Source organism: Bos taurus, chromosome 18 (assembly GCF_002263795.3).
Source record: "Bos taurus isolate L1 Dominette 01449 registration number 42190680 breed Hereford chromosome 18, ARS-UCD2.0, whole genome shotgun sequence".
NCBI lineage: Eukaryota > Metazoa > Chordata > Mammalia > Artiodactyla > Bovidae > Bos > Bos taurus.
Genome location: NC_037345.1, coordinates 3,656,397 through 3,676,781, shown reverse-complemented (window position 1 = coordinate 3,676,781; position 20,385 = coordinate 3,656,397). Strand labels below are relative to the sequence as shown.

Here is a 20,385-nt window from a genome sequence, read left to right as displayed (position 1 = left end):
GGTGTAACATTTACTGAATGAAAGATAACAACATGCACTTAGCAAGCCGCCCTTGAAGAGGTTTTAAGAGTTTGGGAAGAATCAGACCCTGCTGTCCTAAGGCAGTGGAGGAGGAAACGGCAGTTCACTCCAGTATTCTTGCCTGGAGAAGTCCATGGACAGAGGAGCCTGGTGGGGCTATAGCACACGGGATGGCAAAGAGTTGGACACAACTGAGTGGCTGACACACACACATCCTAAGGCAGAGGTTCTCAAACGTCAGGAATAAGAGTATCTCATGGAAAGGCTTCTTGAAAATACAGGCTTAGGCTCCCCCAAAAATACTGATTGTGGTGGGCCACACACAAGGCTGTGAATCAGACTGAGACAGTCACCTGACTCCCATATATAAAGCATCGTCTTAATAGGAATGAAACCTCTGAGTGCACTTGGACATACATCGGTGCCCAGGAATATCAATAAATAAAAGCTCAGAACTCGAAATAGGAAAACAGTGTCCTAATCTAAATAATCCAGGTGATTTACCCAAAAACACTTAGATGTTCTTGGAACCTCTGAAAAGGAGCTTCATCTTTTGTACAGCTGATGTTGTCTCACCACCAGGACTGCATACCCGCTCCGTACCTGTTCTCTCTTCCTAAAATGGGTTCACTCCCTCCTCCCTCACTTCATCTAGCGAGCTCCTAATCTAGCCCCATTTACGTAAGGTCTCCTTATTCTCAGAGATTAAAGAGGTGTTTTTTTTTTTAATTTTAGAACCAGAAAATTTCCAGAAAGAACCTACAAAAATATGTCATCATCCAGCAAGCTTTACATTTGAACAATTTACTTTCTATATTACCAGTGTCTCTCCATCAAAATACACATTCAGTTAGGGCTATTTCAATCACACTGAAACCCCAGCACACAGAACAGCATCTGACACAGAATTTGTTGTTGTTCAGTCAACTCTTTGCGACCTCATGGACTGCACCATGCCAGCTCCCTTGTCTTTCACTAGCTCACACATAACAGCGTTGCAATAACTATTTACAACTACAGCTAAATGAACATTAGTCATAGCTAAGCATTAATACTCAATTAATTTACTGTTAATAATCAACACACTCATTCATTAAACTGATTGTAGTAGCAGCTGGGAGCATGGTGCTTCAAAAGTTGAAAAGAGGTACATTTCCTCACAGGGATGTTTGGGTCCCTGGGACTGAGAACATTGATAAAACTCAATGAATATTTCTGAATAAATTAATTCTATGCTTTTGGATAATGACATACCATGAAGACAAAACTAAAAGCATCTCCTGAGACTGAATCTCCTGGGACTCATGGTATTATATAATTCAGATTCATAGATGTAATGGTCCCTATTCAAATGATTGTATTTATTTATTTTTGCCATTCTCACCAGTTTTTTTAAACATAACAAAGTTACATATAGTTTTCCTATATATTGCAATTATTTTTAAGTAGATAAATTAAGATGTTTATTTGGAGTTTCAACACCAAACTCTCAAAAATTCATAGAATGAATAGACAAGTAGAAGGACATAGTAGAGCTGAAAAGCACTATGAACCAATTCAACATAATTAAGATTTATACAATTTTCACACAATAGGAGGATACAAATTCTATTCAAGTTCCCATAGACTATAAACCAGAAGAAACCGGAACATATCCAGGGACATAAAACTAGGTGCAAAATTTTCATCGTCTACAGGTATTGAGTCAAATGACGGTATTAAACGTCTATATTCAAATGGCTTCAGCTGACATTATTTACACCTCTTCGATAAAGAATATGAAAACCTTAAGGGGGTGGGTGTCATATGCTCTATTTATAAATCCAGATTTAGTGTGGTATGGAGCCAGACATCGTACAATTCCAGGCTCTTGGGCAAGGCAGGGACAAGTTGCTGCTATCCCAGAGTTTCGGAATCGCTGCCACCCTTGCTGCGCTCCTTCTACACTTCCTCATCTTCTGCCATCCCTGGCATCTCTCTGCATCCCTCGTCCTCAGGACATCTTTTCCTTCCACATCCAGGCTGCTGCTATCTTGACTCAGTAAGAATGTCTAGGGCTCAGTCAAGTCTGTGACAGAGATTCTTGGGGCATTCTTGCTGGAGTTCTCTTTCCTGGGTAAGGAGGTCGGCCCGCAGCCTTGGTTTTAGCTCTGGCCCGGGCACTCTTTGGAGGAGGGCCAGATGCTATGAAGTCTTCATTAGAGGTGTGTATTCCTGGTGTATTTCACTGACTTCATGTTACAGTATTTTAAATCATGGTGTAGAGTTTATAGTACACAGCACCACTAAATCACAGTCTGTTATGCATTTGTCACTCTGAAATATCCACAGGCTCTCTGATTTAGGGGTTTATCTCAGTCTGCCAGTGACATAATAATAACTAAATAACCTGGAGTCCAACAACTTAAGACATCCATTTTCATCAGCTCCATCTCATTCATTCTTGTTTGTTTTCTGCTGTTTTTGTTGCAGATGAGAGACTAGAGGCACAGACAAGTTCAGGGACTAGCCCGTGGGCACAGCTGAGAAATTTTAGAATAAATATGTTTAGTCAGAGGCAGAGTTAAGACAAAAACCTACAGTTGGGGATGCCTTCTTCTTCTCCACACCAAAACCCGGTCAAAAAAGAAGAGTTGCATTTTCTTCTCCTCAGATCACTTTCAATTTCAATGGCATTTCAGTCCTGCTAGCATTATTTAGCAGCTCTTTTCTGGACACTGTCTGACACTGGAGGTAAAGAGTGCAGAGTTACACACAGTGGGTCTTGGTCTCACAGATCTCACGGTATAGTAATGGATTTAGGAAGGGAAACATGAGCATAGAAAGAGGTAGAAAGAGATACCAAGTGGAGAGGGAGGTCAGAGGATGGGGATATTCACAGGTAGAGATATATGCATATACATGTGAAATGCATGCTTAAACGGCATTTGTAATAGTGAGAAGAAAATCAACACAGTTTGTAAGTAAGATTTCTTGATTCTGTACTTTTAAAGAGTTTCGTGTGTATGTGCTCAGACACTCAGTCGTGTCTGACTCTTTGCAATCCCATGGATGGAAGCCCACCAGGCTCCTCGTCCTTGGGATTTCTCAGGCACGTAGTGGGCTGCCATTTCCTTCTCCCGGAGATCTTCCTGACCCAGGGATCAAACCTGTGTCTCCTGTATTGGCAGGCCATTCTTTACCACTAAGCCACCTGGGAAGCCCTCTTAAGGAGCTAATGTTTGCCTAATTAAATGGCTTTAAACTACATTTTAAAATTACCAAGAAAATGTGATGTCCAATTAAATAAACATTTGCAGCACATGGGTATTGAAGATTTTTACTTTACCATGAGGCTTCAAGTTACTAACCTTTCATTTTAAGATGTAGCTGTTCAGGAAAACATGGTTCATGTAAATAGGGTTGGGCTTGAAAGCTTAATTAGACATTCCAACGACTTCTCCAGGTTAGAGGATGTCCAATTAAAATGAGTTGCAGTTTGATTAATTGATTCTGGATGCTTCTGCTGAGTTATTATGTTTGGAACCGTCTTCCAATTAATTTGCTATCAATTTACCTGCCATACTGTATCAGATATAATGGATTCTGGAACTTCATATACACTGCACATTTTGTGAAACAAACACCCAACCTTCCTATGTGGATGGATACAACCGAATCTGTTCACTTACACACGGTATTGGGATATTGCACCTAAACAAGTGTGCTAGGTGCCAAGTGGGGACTGAGCCCAATCCTTTCATCACGTTTCATGCTCTCAGGAAATCAGACTAAGTGACAGATGCTATTGTCACAGAGTCCAAGCTGGCTCTTTCCTATGCCAATTTCCCACTACTTCTGTGGCAGGAAGACCTTTAATTTTTTAATGGCAAATTATTTATGTGCTGTGCTCGAATATAATTGAGGATTAACTGGGAACTGTACAATCCATCCAGGGGCATTAGAAGAACAAAGAAAACAAGATCCCCCAAAATCCAAAGTTGCAGAGGCTCGTCGGGCAGAGGACAGGGGCTCTCTCTGAGCAGGGCACTCTGCAGAGAATGGCAGGGAGGCCCTGGCCACGGGCCTTCAACGGGGGCAGGGAAGTGACTGGGCATGCGGGCGGGGCCTGGACCAGGTCAGGGGACTGTGCTCTGCACACCATGCAGCGGGTCTTCCCAGCCACCCCCGAGGTCCGGGGGAAGACACGGCCTTGCAGCAACAATAGCATCAGTTCGTGTAAGCGCTGAGGCCGGATGCCCAGCTATAGTTTTGCCATGGAACATTTCTTACTGAACAAAGCCCTGCAAGGCTGGGAAGAGCAGGACTGTCCTCCCTCAAGTTCAAAGAGCTGTGACGGCTGAAAGAGGCAGGTGGTGTAAGAAAGCATGCCACAGGCAGAAAAGTCAGTCACTTTTCCCTGAACCAGAGCCAGTGATGAGCACGGGTCCTGGTGGTAGCAGCAACAGGGAAAAATGGGTCTACTCAGAGTTAAGGCCATAGTGCTCAGTGATTCGACCATACTAAGGCCTGTTTTTCAAAGAAATGAACCTTGGTGCTATTCATCATATTCTCTGATCTCAAGAGATCCCATTTGAATTCTGATTTAAGAATTCAATTCAACGGTCACTCAAGATTTGCCACTGGACAAGGAAAAGTCCACTGGGAGCTTCTCTGGTTAATCATGAAAATGACATCTCAAAGAGAGAAGAAAATATTTGAAATAAATGATATGATTACATTACAGAGCAACACGACTTTTATTGCACTGAACTTTGGTAATGAGGGAATGTATTTATGACTACAAAGGAAAATTAGCCTGTAATAAAAATTATTCAAACATCAAGTTGTTTGGCATTCTCTTCCTGTAGCTATATTTTAGCCTATCAAAAACAAACAGAAAGTAAAGAGAAAGAAATCTAGATTATATTATAATTAAGAACTTCTGCTCATCAAAAGACATCAGCAATGTGAAAATGCAAACCGTAAAGGAAAATATCTATAATAAATGAATCTGTAAAGGACTCATCCACTATATATATAAAGAACTTCTAAATTTTTCTTAAAAGAAGACAACCCTGTAGAAAATGGGCAACAGATCTGAACAGCCACTTCAAAAAGGATGATATCCAAATGGCCAACAGAGATTTGGCAGTGTCTCCTAACGCTTGACATATGCTTATTCCTATGACCCAGTACGGAGAAGGCAATGGCCCAGTAATTCCACCCCTAGGTACACAACCAACCAGAATACAAGCATATGTTCACCAGAAGACCAGCACAGGGCTGTATTTGTAATATGCAACTTTGAAAGTATGCAAACATCCATCTGCAGTAAATAAATATATCTCTGTTCTGGTACTGTCCTGGTACTTCCCTGTGGCTCAGCTGGTAAAGAATCCACCTGCAATGCGAGAGACCTGGGTTCAATCCCTGGGTTGGGAAGATCCCCTGGAGAAGGGAGTGGCTTCCCACTCCAGTATTCTTGGGCTTCCCTTGTGGCTCAGCTGGTAAAGAATCCACCTGCAATGCAATGCAATGCAGGAGACCTGGGTTCAATCCCTGGGTTGGGAAGATGCCCCGGGGAAGGAAAAGGCTACCCACTCCAGTATTCTGGCCTGGAGAGTTCCATGGATTGTAAAGTCCACGGGGTTGCAAAGAGTCGGACACGACAGAGCGACTTTCACTTTCACTTTTCTGGTACTGTCAGTGTCCCCAAAGCTCCCCATGAATGTGTGACTAGGTTGAAAACCAGCCTTCAGAGCTTCAATGTGTTAGAGTTCAGCATTAACCTTTGGGTATGGTATTTAGAAACTGTTTGCTCAAGATAATAAATATTTGTAGATTTGCTGCAATTCAAATGCAATGCAAATGACTTCTGAGTCTATGTCAGGAGTCCTTACTTCTCCTTCGGGTCCTAGTCCCAAAGTATTGAAATGAAGTTTGCCCCATTTAGAAACCTTCCAGTGAAAGAATTCAGGCTGCAAACAAAAATTGCAGAGCTGGTTGAATGAAAATCAATTCAAGGCTAATTTAAGATGCTTCTAAGAAAAATGCTGAGTTTACAAACCAAAATAGAAAATGACCACTGTCACATTTCAGCTTAAAAAAAATGATTGATTCTTTTCTCTGCATCATTTCCGTGGCTGGAGAATGGCTGTGGGTGTGTAATCACAGCAGTGACTCTCAACATTGAGTCCCCCATGTCTACAAGGTCAAGGGCATATGTTTACTACACCAATCAGCATTGAGTTGCTAAACTTATTTTTAAAGATAGGGAATAGCATCTCTGAATAGGACTATTTAAGACATGTCATGAATCACACAAAAACAATAAAGGACAGAGTGAAAGAATGTGAAAAGGTTGGTAAGGACTTAATGCCATAATTTAGAACAAGATTGGAGAAAGATGGGCGACAGATAGGAGGGGAATCATCATTTTTACACTAAATAGCAATGTGATGGCTGAGATTTCCTGGGGGGAGGGAAGATGTTCTACTGTTTCTCATCTGACCGTCACATCAGTGTTAACTTTTTCATACAAAGATTTCCATTCATGATTTCATTACTCCTTCACTTTGCATGCCATCCTACAGTTTAGATTAGTTGAAGATAGTTATGCTAATATCAGGAGCTACACGGATTGTTCAAGTTCTTGTTTTTTATCATTTCGTGGTATAGTTGAATCTCTGAAACTATATACCATTTCCTTATGCCTATTTCAACTGCCATGTATAATTGCTGCTCAGCTGAATCACATTTTCAGTCATGCTTTCTATTTAGTTTTACTGATTCTGCTCAGAAATAAAAAGATTTTGCTCAGAAGCATTAGTCTTACCTCAGAGTCTCACTCTGAGATGTGAACAGACTTTATTATTGGTCCTTAGAGGACAGAGTGAAGCAAGCGATGGAGAAAATACACTGGTTTCCTTTATGTTATCCTATTGCAGTGCTCACTTCTGCTGCTGCTGCTGCTAAGTCGCTTCAGTCTTGTCCGACTCTGTGAAACCCCATAGATGGCAGCCCACCAGGCTCCTCCGTCCCTGGGATTCTCCAGGCAAGAACACTGGAGTGGGGTGCCATTGCCTTCTCCGACTCACTTCTGAGAGGCTGCCAAAACCTCTCATCTCAAAAAAAGGTAATGTAAATCAACATAGACCTGGCAATGGTAGCACAGGCAGCTGGAGAAGATAATTTAAATCAAGATTAACATATATTCAAATATCTGCAATGTTTTACTTGTAGGGAAAAGTGTTGAAGAGAGTATCTTAAACAAGCAAATTTCTACATTGTTGAAAGTTCTACTGTTTCATATTTGTAGTACTACAAAATAACTTTATTTGGTATTTGAAATATTCCACAATGGGTTTACTGTTTTGTGCTCTGCTGCTGCTGCTGCTGCTAAGTCGCTTCAGTCGGGTCCAACTCTGTGTGACCTCATAGATGGCAGCCCCCCAGGTTCCCCCATCCCTGGGATTCTCCAGGCAAGTATACTGGAGTGGGTGGCCATTTCCTTCTCCAATGCATGAAAGTGAAAAGTGAAAGTGAAGTCACTCAGTCTTGCCCGACTCTTAGCGACCCCATGGACTGCAGCCCACCAGGCTCCTCCGTCCATGGATTCTCCAGGCAAGAGTACTGGAGTGGGGTGCCATTGCCTTCTCCAGTTTTGTGCTCTATTTGGTTATAAAAAAGAAGGTGAATTTTTTAATAAAAACTACTGAATGCTGTGGTAATAACATAATCTAACTTTGACCAATTGATACACTAACCTTGGCCTTTCAGCTTTGCCCTATTTATAAAAATTCTGCTTCCACATAATTTAAAATGTCATCATCATCACCATCATCAATGTCTCAATTTAAACATTTTTATTAGGAGAAAAATTGATGCTGGAAACTACAGGCTTACTCTTTTCGATTACACTTATCTCATTTATTTGTCCTGATCCCCAAATACAAATGATAGTCGTTACACACCCTTGAAAATACTGATTAGTCATAATTATTTTTAATATGGATGGATGAACTACAAATTAAACTCTTGAACCTGTAAGTAAGGGAAATGAAATTGCCCTTTAAGATTTTAGCCAGAAAATCAATTATATTGGATTAAAGCAGGGACTTCCAGTCACCCAAGGAGTCAAGGCTCTGAGAGTTGACTTAACTCCAACAATGTGAAGGCATTAATATGTGGGGAAGCAGTTTCTAAGAGAAGGTCCCTTTACATCTGTCATGTGCTGGCAAAGAACATTTGAACAAAGCAGCCCGACTTCCTGGTGACAGTGATGGTGGGTGGGTGGAACCTCAACTGGGGAGGCAGGCTATTTCCTCTGGACTATGAAGAATACCCAGCGGTCTTTTCCAGGCCGGCAAGACTGTGGTTTGGACTGCATATGTGGGGCCCGGGAACAGCTTTAATCCTGCTGCAAGTTAGGATAAAGGAAGAAAACAAGAAAAGCTAACTTCAGATGAAATTAAAGACTGAGAAATGATGTGAGTAATTCAGAGAACTTGCAGAAGGATATTAGCAGGAGTAAATGGAAAACACTAGCAGTGATAAACAACTCATTAGTAAGTGGTGTACACCTCCATTTAAGACATATCCCAACTTTCTTTATCACCATCTCCCCTCTGGCCCATGCTGCCACAATCTCTCTCAGGGACTAAAGCCATGGCCTTCTTCTACCTTTTCCCTACTAAGAGAGAATGTAGAAAACAGAAATTAGACCATTCCACTCATCTGAGCCTTTAGAATAAAATCCAAAGTCCAGACCATGGCCTTACAATATATAACTCAACCTCGCTTTGCACCATCCTCTCCTCCCACACAAATTCCATCCGCAGACACCTTGAGTTACTCCTTAATTCCCAAAGTTCATCGCCATTGCCTGGAATTCTCTTCCTTTGGATGTTCACAGGGATTCCACTCCTACTTCCGCTGGCCTCTGTTCCAATGTAAGGTCCTCAGAGAGGGCTTCTGTGAATACCCCACTTGAAATAAAAGTCTGCAAACCAAACTGCCTGATGTCTTATTCTACTTTTACTTTCTGTATTTATCATTATCTGAAATTTTACATATATGTGTGTATGCAAGCTTGTGTGTGTATATACACATTTTTTATATACATACATATATATATATATATATGGAATGCGAGGTCAAGTGGGCCTCAGAAAGCATCACTATGAACAAAGCTAGTGGAGGTGATGGAATTCCAGTTGAGCTATTTCAAATCCTAAAAGATGATGCTGTGAAAGTGCTGCACTCAATATGAAAGCAAATTTGGAAAACTCAGCAGTGGCCACAGGACTGGAAAACGTCAGTTTTCATTCCAATCCCTAAGAAAGGCAATGCCAAAGAATGCTCAAACTATCGCTCAATTGCACTCGTCTCAAACACTAGCAAAGCCATTCTAGTTACTTGGAGAATTCAAAATTCTCCAAGCCAGGTTTCAACAGTATAAGAACTGTGAACTTTCAGATGTTCAAGCTGGATTAAAAAAAATGCAGAGGAACCAGAGATCAAATTGCCAATATCCGTTGGATCATCAAAAGAGTTCCAGAAAAACATCTACTTCTGCTTTGTTGACTATGCCAAAGCCTTTGACTGTGTGGATCACAACAAACTGTGGAAAATTCTTAAAGAGATGAGAATACCAGACCATCTCACCTGCTTCTTGAGAAATCTACATGCAAGTCAGGAAGCAACAGTTAGAACTGGACATGGAACAACAGACTGGTTCCAAATAGGAAAAGGAGTATGTCAAGGCTGTATTTGTCACCCTGCTTATTTAACTTATACGCAGAGTACATCATGAGAAATGTTGGACTGGATGAAGCACAGGCTGGAATCAAGATTGCCAAGAGAAATATCAACAACCTCAGATATGCAGATGACACCACCCTTATGGCAGAAAGTGAAGAAGAACTGAAGAGGCTCTTGATCAAAGTGAAAGAGGAGAGTGAAAAAGTTGGCTTAAAGCTCAACATTCAGAAAACTAAGGTCATGGCATCAGGTCCCATCACTTCATGGCAAACAGATGGGGAAACAGTGGAAACCGTGATAGACTTTATCTTTTGGGGCTCCAAAATCACCGCAGATAGTGATTGCAGCCATGAAATTAAAAGATGCTTGCTCCTTGGAGGGAAAGCTATGACCAACTTAGATGCATATTAAAAAGCATAGACATTACTTTGCCAACAAAGGTCCATCTGGTCAAGGCTATGGTTTTTTCAGTAATCATATATGGATGTGGGATTTGGACTATAAAGAAAGCTGAGCGCAGAAGAATTGATGCTTTTGAACTGTGTTGTTGAAGAAGATTCTTAAGAGTCCCTTGGACTGCAAGGAGATCCAACCAGTCTATCCTAAAGGAAATCAGTCCTGAATATTCATTGGAAGGATTGATGTTGAAGCTGAAACTCCAATATTTTGGCCACCTGATACAAAGTACTGACTCACTGGAAAAACCCTGATGCTGGAAAAGATTGAAGGTGGGCAGAGAAGGGACGACAGAGGATGAGATGGTTGGATGGCCTCACCAATTCAGTGGACATGAGTTTGGGTAAGCTCCAGGAGTTGATGATGGACAGGGGGGCCTGGTGTGCTGCAGTCCATGGCGTCGCGAAGAGTCAGACGTGACTGAGCAACTGAGCTGAACTGAACTGATATTTATATATGTATTTTTTTGTTTTGTCTTATTTGTCTTTATTTTTTTTTGGCTGCCTCTTGCCTTTTTCCCTGAAATATACTCTCAGGAAGGCAGAAAACTACCTTTTGTCTTAATAAGTGCTACATCAAACTAGCTGTGATTATTACTAGTTTTTTTGATACTAGTTTTCACCCATTTTATGCTAATTCAGTATAACTTTTTAATTATAATTTAAATTCTATTGAATCTTCCCAAAGGGGAAAGGTATTTTCATCTAGAAATAAAAAAAATGCTGATTTAACAGTAATATTGTAAATTGACAAATTTTGATGTTATCTTGCATGTATTATTCTATTAACTTGGTTGGGGTCCTTTCCTAAGAGTAGTTCAGTCTTATAGTAGAGGTAAAGACAAAAATAGATACTTATATGGCCTCTTGACAATCAATGATGTGTCTCTACCTAAGGCTGCAAGACTTTCTTTCAACATGAGTCCATTTTTTAATATAATCACATTAACCACTTCTATTTACTCCATTAGCTGTGAGTAGGAAGGAGGAAGCTATATAAAGAGATTTTTCTCAATAGACGTAACTTTTTCCAAAGATCTTTCTTTCTGCTTTTCCTTTTAATTTTCAATGATTTTGAAAATACATTAAAGATTTCAATTTCTAAAACTTTCTAATAACACGATCATGCTTGAATTTAACATATGGGAATGTAAAAATCCTAACCAATATTCCGCATAAAGATAAAATGTCTTAGATCCTTATTAACATGACTGATGGCAAAAGACTCAAGTCTGCCCTAATATATCATTCTATATCATAATAGTATTTCTACCCATTACAACTACCTGAAAACAAATTAAGGCCAGGGTTCCTATCAGACACAATACACGGTGACTCCATTTCTAGGAAGTTAAAATTCATACCAAGAATGAAAGGTCATGCCCAGGCAAACTGCAACAGATTTCACTGAAAAATTCAAGGACTGTTTCAGCTTTCTCAATTTCTAAGAACAGGAAGGCTATTTCCTAGATCCTGACAGATTTTAAATTGCCATACCTTTTGCTGTGACCATCTCTTATTGTTTGTAACTCAAGAAATATCTGTGTCAATTTCCTGACTGAGCTCCTAGCATGTTATTAAAAGAAAAGTTATGTATTTCCTCTCATGTTTTCTTTATTATTTCCATAGCCTTTAATCAGCTTCACCCTTCCCAGTGAGAGAGCTTAAAACAAGGCCATTAAACAAGAGAAGATGTAGTGGGGATCTGATGAGAATTTTGCTCTAAAACATAACTCTTACAAAGGCTTGAAACAGTTTCTGATAATTTACAATTTATCCTGAGTGACAGTGTTGCTGTGTCCTCATTTACACTAAAATATGTGAAAAGTGATCAAGTAAGAGATAATTCCTTGAACTTCATGGTCAATAAGTGCTGTAATTAGCAAAGATGTAAAACAAACACACCCAGAAGGATTCTTCTATCAAATCTATAAATACCAAGTGAATGTAATTCGAAAATAAAGGAACAACATTTGGATATAAACGTAAAGTAGGTGATCAGAAGGCATCAGAAAAAATGGGAAAATAATGGACACCAGTAGAACTGGTGTAACTGGTCAAACCATGGATGCTACAACAGTTTGCTCATGCTGGTTTTTTTTTTTTTTTTTTTTTCCCGCCATTAGCTTGTTTTTGGCAGGGATCACTGGTTGGCGTCAGCTGGATTTACAAGGAGGGTTCTTTGACTAAAGACAATAACATTTTTAAAAAATTGAAACAAGTCACATAATCTGGAAAATTAAGAATATTGAGATGGCTGGATGGCATCACAGACTCGATGGACGTGAGTCTCAGTGAACTCCGGGAGTTCGTGATGGACAGGGAGGCCTGGAGTGCTGCGATTCATGGAGTCGCAAAGAGTTGGACACGACTGAGCGACTGATCTGATCTGATGTTAAATTTATATGGCGTCCTATGTTAATTACATCTCAACAAAACTGGAAATGAAAAGAATGCTGGTTTAGGAATTAGTCAAACACAAATGTGAATTTCATTACTAGGTGGGTTTCTGAAGGCAAGAGATTTCAGCCTCCTGCACCTCAATTACCTTGTCGGTAAAACTGGGATAATATCCATTGCATGGATTGGTTATGAGGAAGTAGTAAAAACACCCAGTGCAGCCTGGAACACAGGTTCTCAGTAAATGGTGGTTTGGGGGTGGTGTTATCATTATCTTATCAGTTCAGTTCAGTCCCTGCGTCGTATCCAACTCCTTGTGACCCCATGGACTGCATCCTTATCTACAGTTGGCATTATTTTCTTTTGGCCCATCTCTGCACTTACATCATACAATTAAAGACAAATTGTCCAAAGCAGGGCTTACCCACGAAGAGCTGACTGTTGAGCTGCAGGAGGACATGCCCGTCCGCTGGGGCCGGCTGCGTCTTTGGTGAGAGCTGATCCACTCGAACCGAGGCCTCCTTCATGTTCCTCTCAACCCTAACGTGGTGCCACTGGTTGTCACTAAAGTGAGTGGGTGACTGCACCGAGATTTCAAAAGGCCCATTTCCCACGTCAAATGAAAATGTCACAACTGCAGGAGCTAGAAGGATCAGACATGAAGATTGTTCGTGTTAGTCCCCGTGGTGGGGGGGCTCAGTCTTCAATACCCTCGGGAAGAGCCCCATTGCATCAGCGGTCACTAAACATGAAGATAATGGTTTGCATTCTATGGAAGAAACCAAGGATGTCGGTGCAGAATAGATATGGAAAGAGACAGTAAAATACGTTTGTATTTTGGGGGGAAAATGGATTCTAAGAAATTCATCACTGGAGTTAACTGTTCATATTGACAAAAACTAAAGCTATTTGTTTGTTTAGTCTCTCAGTCATTTCTGACTCTTTTGTGACCCCATGGACTAGCCCACCTGGTTCCTCAGTCCATGGGATTTTCCGGGCAAGAATACTGGAGTGATTTGCCATTTACTCCTTTAGGGGATCTTTCCAACCTTGGGATCGAACCCACGTCTCCACATCAAAGCTATTTAGCCAGGGGAAGAGAATTAAATAGCATCTGGAATTTTATATAAAAATAATTTTGACAGTGATTCAGGGTTTATTTAATTTCAAAAGCATGCAATATACATTTGATATCAAAATATTAGCAGTCTAAGAGGATAGCAGAAAATATGGCTGGTTAATTTAATTAATTTTTAAACTGAGAATTTGGATTTTTAAAAATGTTTAATTTTTCTGAATTTAAAAGACTTTTTAAGTTGGTTCTAGAGAATACTAATAATTTCCCCAAATTATCACATGTTAAATATTAAATAATTTTCTTACAAAAAATGCTATCTTAATATATTTTTCTTCCCAAAGGACACAATGAAAAGATTTGGTTGATAATGTAGAAACACAGTACTTTAAAAATTAGTTTCAGAATTTACTCATAAACCCCTGGAATAGGAAATGGCTACCCACTCCAGTACTCTTGCCTGGAAAATCCCATGGACAGAGGAGCCTGGGGGGCTACAGTCCATGAGGTAACAAAGAGTTGGACATGACTGTACACCTCATTACTCCTAAACAGAATTCCACAGACATCTAAGGAAAACACGACTTACAGCGTAGCTCTATCCGTATGAAATCGGTAATCCCCAGGTTCTCTAAAAACACCCCAGATGAAGCTGTGGTCTTGAAGAAGAAAGACACATCCGCACTCAGCTCCCCATGGAAAGTAGGAAAATGGAGGTAGGATGCCTCGGTATTGAAAGAAGCTGAATTCCAAAACAACTCTGTTTTATTTTTAAGGGAAAATAAAAAAGGAAACAAATTTATAAAATAAATGACATAACTACATTTTCTATTTTTTGCAGTTTTACTATTAAAATATTGCTCATTTGTACAAAGCTGCTTTTCTTTTGTCTGTTAATTATGCAGTATGCAAAACATGAAAACATGATGAGAGATTTTACAAGGATTGGAATTCTGGGTTCCTTCCAACACAGGACAGGAATGATGACCACACTAAAGGTCTGAAAGTTATATTTCATATGAAGAAAAAAACCCCACAGCCTAAATGCCAAAGTGTTATGGTAAGATCTGCCAAGCATTAATAGACAATTTTTTTATAATTTGAAAATTGAAACACCTACATTACTTTAAATAACAAAAACTCTTCAGAAGCTCAAAATGTTTTTCATTCTAACACTTTTAATTTCATGTTTTACAAAGCTACACCCTCAAAAAACTGTTTTCATTAATGGACTTTGTGATTTTTTAAACTGAGATTGGCAGTAAAAATATTCTCATCTAATTAAAGATCAAGACAGTACTTACTCTGTGCTACGCTGATAGTCTCACAGAGAAAATGCTCTTTTCATCCTAAATTATCTTTTACTCTGCTTGTTAGAGTGAGGGAAAAGGCTCTCAAAATGTTTTAAATGCTCGAAATAAGAAGGTGAAAGTGTTTCAAAATTGAAGGATATTAAGACATTTGCAAAAAATTATGTGGACTATATAGTTAACTATAATTCCTGTCATACTGAAATACAACTTCTTCACTTTCCCACTTTTTTCTGGTTATCTACAAATTTTCTTTTGAAAAAAAATATTCTGGGCCTTACATAGCAGAATATATGGGGAAAAAAATACACATGCAGTGGCATGAAGTGACAGGCGTGAAATCCAGCTGGATACATGTGGTTGATGAGAAGCATTATTGGAGCAATGAACTATGCAAGTTGTCGACACATCAGAAAGAGATGTACATCTTGAGTTTTAAGCAACTGCCCATACATAATATGTACTCACAACACTGAATAAAATTCGACTAAATCACCTTCCTGGAAGAAAGACTTATTGATCCTCTGAAGTTAAAACACAGGAATTTCAAAACAACGATTCATTATGCTAGCAGAGAACAGACACGGAGTTAGAGTTAAAAACTTGACTTGGCTTCTACTTATTCCTTAAGATTGTCATTTCTTTTCTATAAATTCTGGATCCAGACAGTGTTTACATCTATTGTATTTTTTCTGTATTTCCTATGACCTGATTCAAAAGTCAATCCCCAGCTCATATGTGGACAATTTTAGAGCTGAGTTTATTCAGCTGAGAATGCACTCGAAGGGACTTTTTTCTCCCTACAGCCAAGAGAAACTGTATATTTTCTGAGTATGTCAAACTTTGCCCTTATTTTCATTTTATAGCTATTTATATGCCTACACATTTTGCTTTCTAGAAAAGAAAGCAAGAAAATGCAAAATATCAAGCCAGGGGTAATAACACACTGGTGTTCTTAACAGTTCTTACCTGATCTATTTTTAGAAGGAATTAAATGTCTGCCTGCTGAAATGTATAAACATTAAAATAAAGCTGTAACTTTAAATTATGGAATATTATTAAATCTTGCTCATTTGGACTGATTACTAATAGGAACACTCAGAGACACTGATGTATAGAACAGTCTTATGGACTCTGTGGGAGAGGGAGAGGGTGGGAAGATTTGGGAGAATGACATTGAAATATGTAAAATATCATGTAAGAAACGAGTTGCCAGTCCAGGTTCGATGCACGATACTGGATGCTTGGGGCTAGTGCACTGGGACGACCCAGAGGGATGGTATGGGGAGGGAGGAGGGAGGAGGGTTCAGGATGGGGAACACATGTATACCTGTGGCGGATTCATTTTGATATTTGGCAAAACTAATACAATTATGTAAAGTTTAAAAATAAAATAAAATTTAAAAAGTAAAAAAAAAAAAAGAATTACTTGAAGGTCTAAATTAGATAATATTACTATGAGAATATAATATTCCATTGGCTTCATTTTTAAATCACAACTAACCCAATAGAACATCATATAGAGGGCTTCAGGGAACTGGTTCAAACAGAGGAACAAATTCTTTGAATTGCTGCTATCTTTACAATGAATGCTTCTACAGTAGTGAAAACAATTTATTATCTTAGGTAGTTTAAGCACTCTCCACACACCTCGTTTGTCTAGTTAAGTACCTCGTTTGTCTAGTTACCAAACCTTATTTTACAGACTCACAGTAGGTAAAAACCGAAGAACATTTAACTGAATTAAGAAATTGCTCCTAATCCACAACAATTATAAAGAAAGCCAAGACCAATATTTCTGTGATCAAATACCATTATTGGCATTTGATAGCTCAGATCTTTACAGGTGTGCCAAGAAGCACCCGGGAGGATGTAGGTTGCCTTGGAGAAGGAAGGGCAGGAAAGAGGAGGCGCAGCAGAGCCCAGCAGGCACGCTGCAGCAGAAGCAGCAGGTCTTTCGAAGAGAGGATTTCATGGCTGGGGTGGTTTAAAAATCCCTGGGCTATGCCTGCAGCAGACCTGAATGCAAACGCCTACTATGTGAATGCTCTTTGTCATCCCAACAGAACATCATTTGCAGCAGCCCACATGGACCTAGAGATTGTCACACCAAGCGAATTAATTCAGACAAAGACAATTATGATACTTACATGCGGACTATGAAAATATGATACAAATGAATTTATTTGAAAATATAAATGGACTCACAGACACGGAAAACAAACTTATGGTTACCAAAGGGGAAAAGTGGAGGGCAGGGAGGATATATTAGGAGTTTGGGATTGACATGTGTGTGTGTTAGTCACTCAGTCATGTCCAACTCTACAGTCCTTGTCCCATGGACTGTAGCCTGCCAGGCTCCACTGTCCATGGACTTCTCTAGGCAAGAGTACTGAAGTGGGTTGCCATTCCCTTCTCCAGGGGATCTTCCTGACCCAGGGATCAAAGCCGGGTTTCCTGCATTGCAGGTGGATTCTTTACCACCTGAGCTACTAGGGAAGAACTCACATATGCATATTACTATAGATAAAATAGAAAATCAACAAAGAGACCTGCTATACAGCACAGGGACCTCTACGCAGAATTCTGTAATCACCTATATGGGAAAGGAATCTGAAAAAAACAGATATAAGTATACATAAAAATGCATTATTCTAAGTAAATAATAATTAAATAATAATTACTATAGTCTCAATTATATTCACTATAGGGTACTAGAGATATGGAAAGATTCCTTCAGGTATACCAGTTATTAACTTTCTAGAATTCAAAACAAATTGTACGAATAATAGGATTCATATATTTTTTACACAGAAAAGAAAGATGTACCCAGTATTTAATTCTATACATAAGGTAAAAAGAGCCCATGGGGGAAAATTAACTTAATAGAATATTAAGATTACAATTAATTTTTTAAACATCTGTTTTACTAAACTTTTATTTATATCATTCATTAATGATACTGATTCTCTTTTAAAAAGCAAACATATTTATAGAGACAGAAAGTAGATTAGTTGGCTGGGAAGATGGAAAACTGAAGATGACTTGGCCTCTTAGCCTTTTTCCGAGGCTAAGAGGCCTAGAGTTCTTTCTAGGGTGATGAAAATGTTCTAAAATTCCTTGTGGCAATGGTTACACCATGCTATGAACACACTCTCACTGAATAGTTCACTTTATATGGTGAATTGCACAGTATATGAATTACATTTCAATAAAAATATTTTTAAAAAGGACAATATTTGACAAATCAGTTGTTTTTTTAGACACTATGTTTTACTTTAAAAATCAAACTGCATAACATGCTAACACCTCCTTTCCTTCTTCCTCTCTTTTTTCAAAAACCACTTATATGAAATATGCAGCTGCTGCTGCTGCTAAGTTGCTTCAGTCATATCCGACTCTGTGCGACCCCAGAGACGGCAGCCCACCAGGCTTCCCCGTCCCTGGGATTCTCCAGGCAAAAACACTGGAGTGGGTTGCCATTTCCTTCTCCAATGCATGAAAGTGAAAAGTGAAAGTGAAGTCGCACAGTCATGTCTGACTCTTCGCGACCCCATGGACTGCAGCCTACCAGGCTCCTCCGTCCATGGGATTTTCCAGGCAAGAGTACTGGAGTGGGGTGCCATTGCCTTCTCTGATATGAGATATGACTGACATGTAAAAAGCTGTACATATTTAGTGTATACAACTTGATGAGTTTGGTAGCACTACCTTTCTTAAAAGTGAATAAATTAAAATGAAAATACAGAAATGCTAAGGTAAGGGATAATTTACTAGTCAAAGGAATCTTTCTGAACACTTAAGTCGTTTTTAAAAGCTGTAAATATGGGTTTCTTTAATGAAAATTTTTACTTTGAGATAACCATAGATTTCCATGGAGTTGTAGGAAATAATAAAGATTCTGTGTACCCTTTACCTAATTTCCCCCAATGATAATATCTTGCAAGACTGTGGTCCAATATCATGACCAGGGCATTGGTATGGATATACTTAAGGCGAGGAACATTTTCATCACTATGCCTCACTCTTACAGGCACACCCTCTTCCATTCTGCCCTCTCTAACCCCAGGCAACCACTAATCTGTTCTCCACCATCATTTGAGGAACCCTCTGCAAATAAAGGTGTACAGCATGCAGTCTTTTGAGACTGATAATTTTTTCACTCATCAGATCAGTCGCTCTGTCGTGTCTGACTCTTTGCAACCCTATGAATTGCAGCACGCCAGGCCTCCCTGTCCATCACCAACTCCCAGAGTTCACTCAGACTCATGTCCATCGAGTCAGTGATGCCATCCAGCCATCTCATCCTCTGTCGTCCCCTTCTCCTCCTGCCCCCAATCCCTCCCAGCATCAGAGTCTTTTCCAATGAGTCAACTCTTCACATGAGGTGGCCAAAGTACTGGAGTTTCAGCTTTAGCATCATTCCTTCCAAAGAAATCCCAGGGCTGATGTCCTTCAGAATGGACTGGTTGGATCTCCAAGGGACTCCCAAGAGTCTTCTCCAACACCACAGTTCAAAAGCATAAATTCTTCAGCACTCAGCCTTCTTCACAGTCCAACTCTCACATCCATACATGACCACAGGAAAAACCATAGCCTTGACTAGACGAACCTTTGTTGGCAAAGTAATGTCTCTGCTTTTGAATAAGCTATCTAGGTTGGTCATAACTTTCCTTTCAAGGAGTAAGCGTCTTTTAATTTCATGGCCGCAGTCACCATCTGTAGTGATTTTGGAGCCCAGAAAAATGAAGTCTGACACTGTTTCCACTGTTTCCCCATCTATTCCCATGAAGTGGTGGGACTGGATGCCATGATCTTCATTTTCTGAATGTTGAGCTTTAAGCCAATTTTTTCACTCTCCACTTTCACTTTCATCAAGAGGCTTTTGAGTTCCTCTTCACTTTCTGCCATAAGGGTGGTGTCATCTGCATATCTGAGGTTACTGATATTTCTCCCAGCAATCTTGATTCCAGCTTGTGTTTCTTCCAGTCGAGTGTTTCTCATGATATACTCTGCATATAAGTTAAATAAACAGGGTGACAATATACAGCCTTGATGAACTCCTTTTCCTATTTGGAACCAGTCTGTTGTTCCATGTGCAGTTCTAACTGTTGCTTCCTGACCTGCATACAAATTTCTCAAGAGGTCAGGTGGTCTGGTATTCCCATCTCTTGAAGAATTTTCCACAGTTTATTGTGATCCACACATTCAAAGGCTTTGGCATAGTCAATAAAGCAGAAATAGATGTTTTTCTGGAACTCTCTTGCTTTTTCCATGATCCACCGGATGTTGGCAATTTGATCTCTGGTTCCTCTGCCTTTTCTAAAACCAGCTTGAACATCAGGAAGTTCACGGTTCACATATTGCTGAAGTCTGGCTT

General features: G+C 39.6%; 1 protein-coding gene across 4 annotated transcripts in view; it reads right to left on the bottom strand.

Moving 5' to 3' along the window:
- CNTNAP4 (contactin associated protein family member 4) overlaps positions 1-20,385 on the bottom strand; it is a 313,164-nt gene that overhangs the window by 56,862 nt on the left and 235,917 nt on the right. For all 4 annotated transcript variants that reach the window (XM_059876848.1, XM_059876847.1, XM_010814367.4 and 1 more), the window contains exons 16-17: positions 14,285-14,455; positions 13,045-13,263 (exon numbers count right to left, since the gene is read on the bottom strand). In XM_059876848.1, the coding sequence (XP_059732831.1) occupies positions 13,045-13,263; positions 14,285-14,455 (390 nt within the window). The remainder of the gene's footprint in view (positions 1-13,044; positions 13,264-14,284; positions 14,456-20,385) is intronic.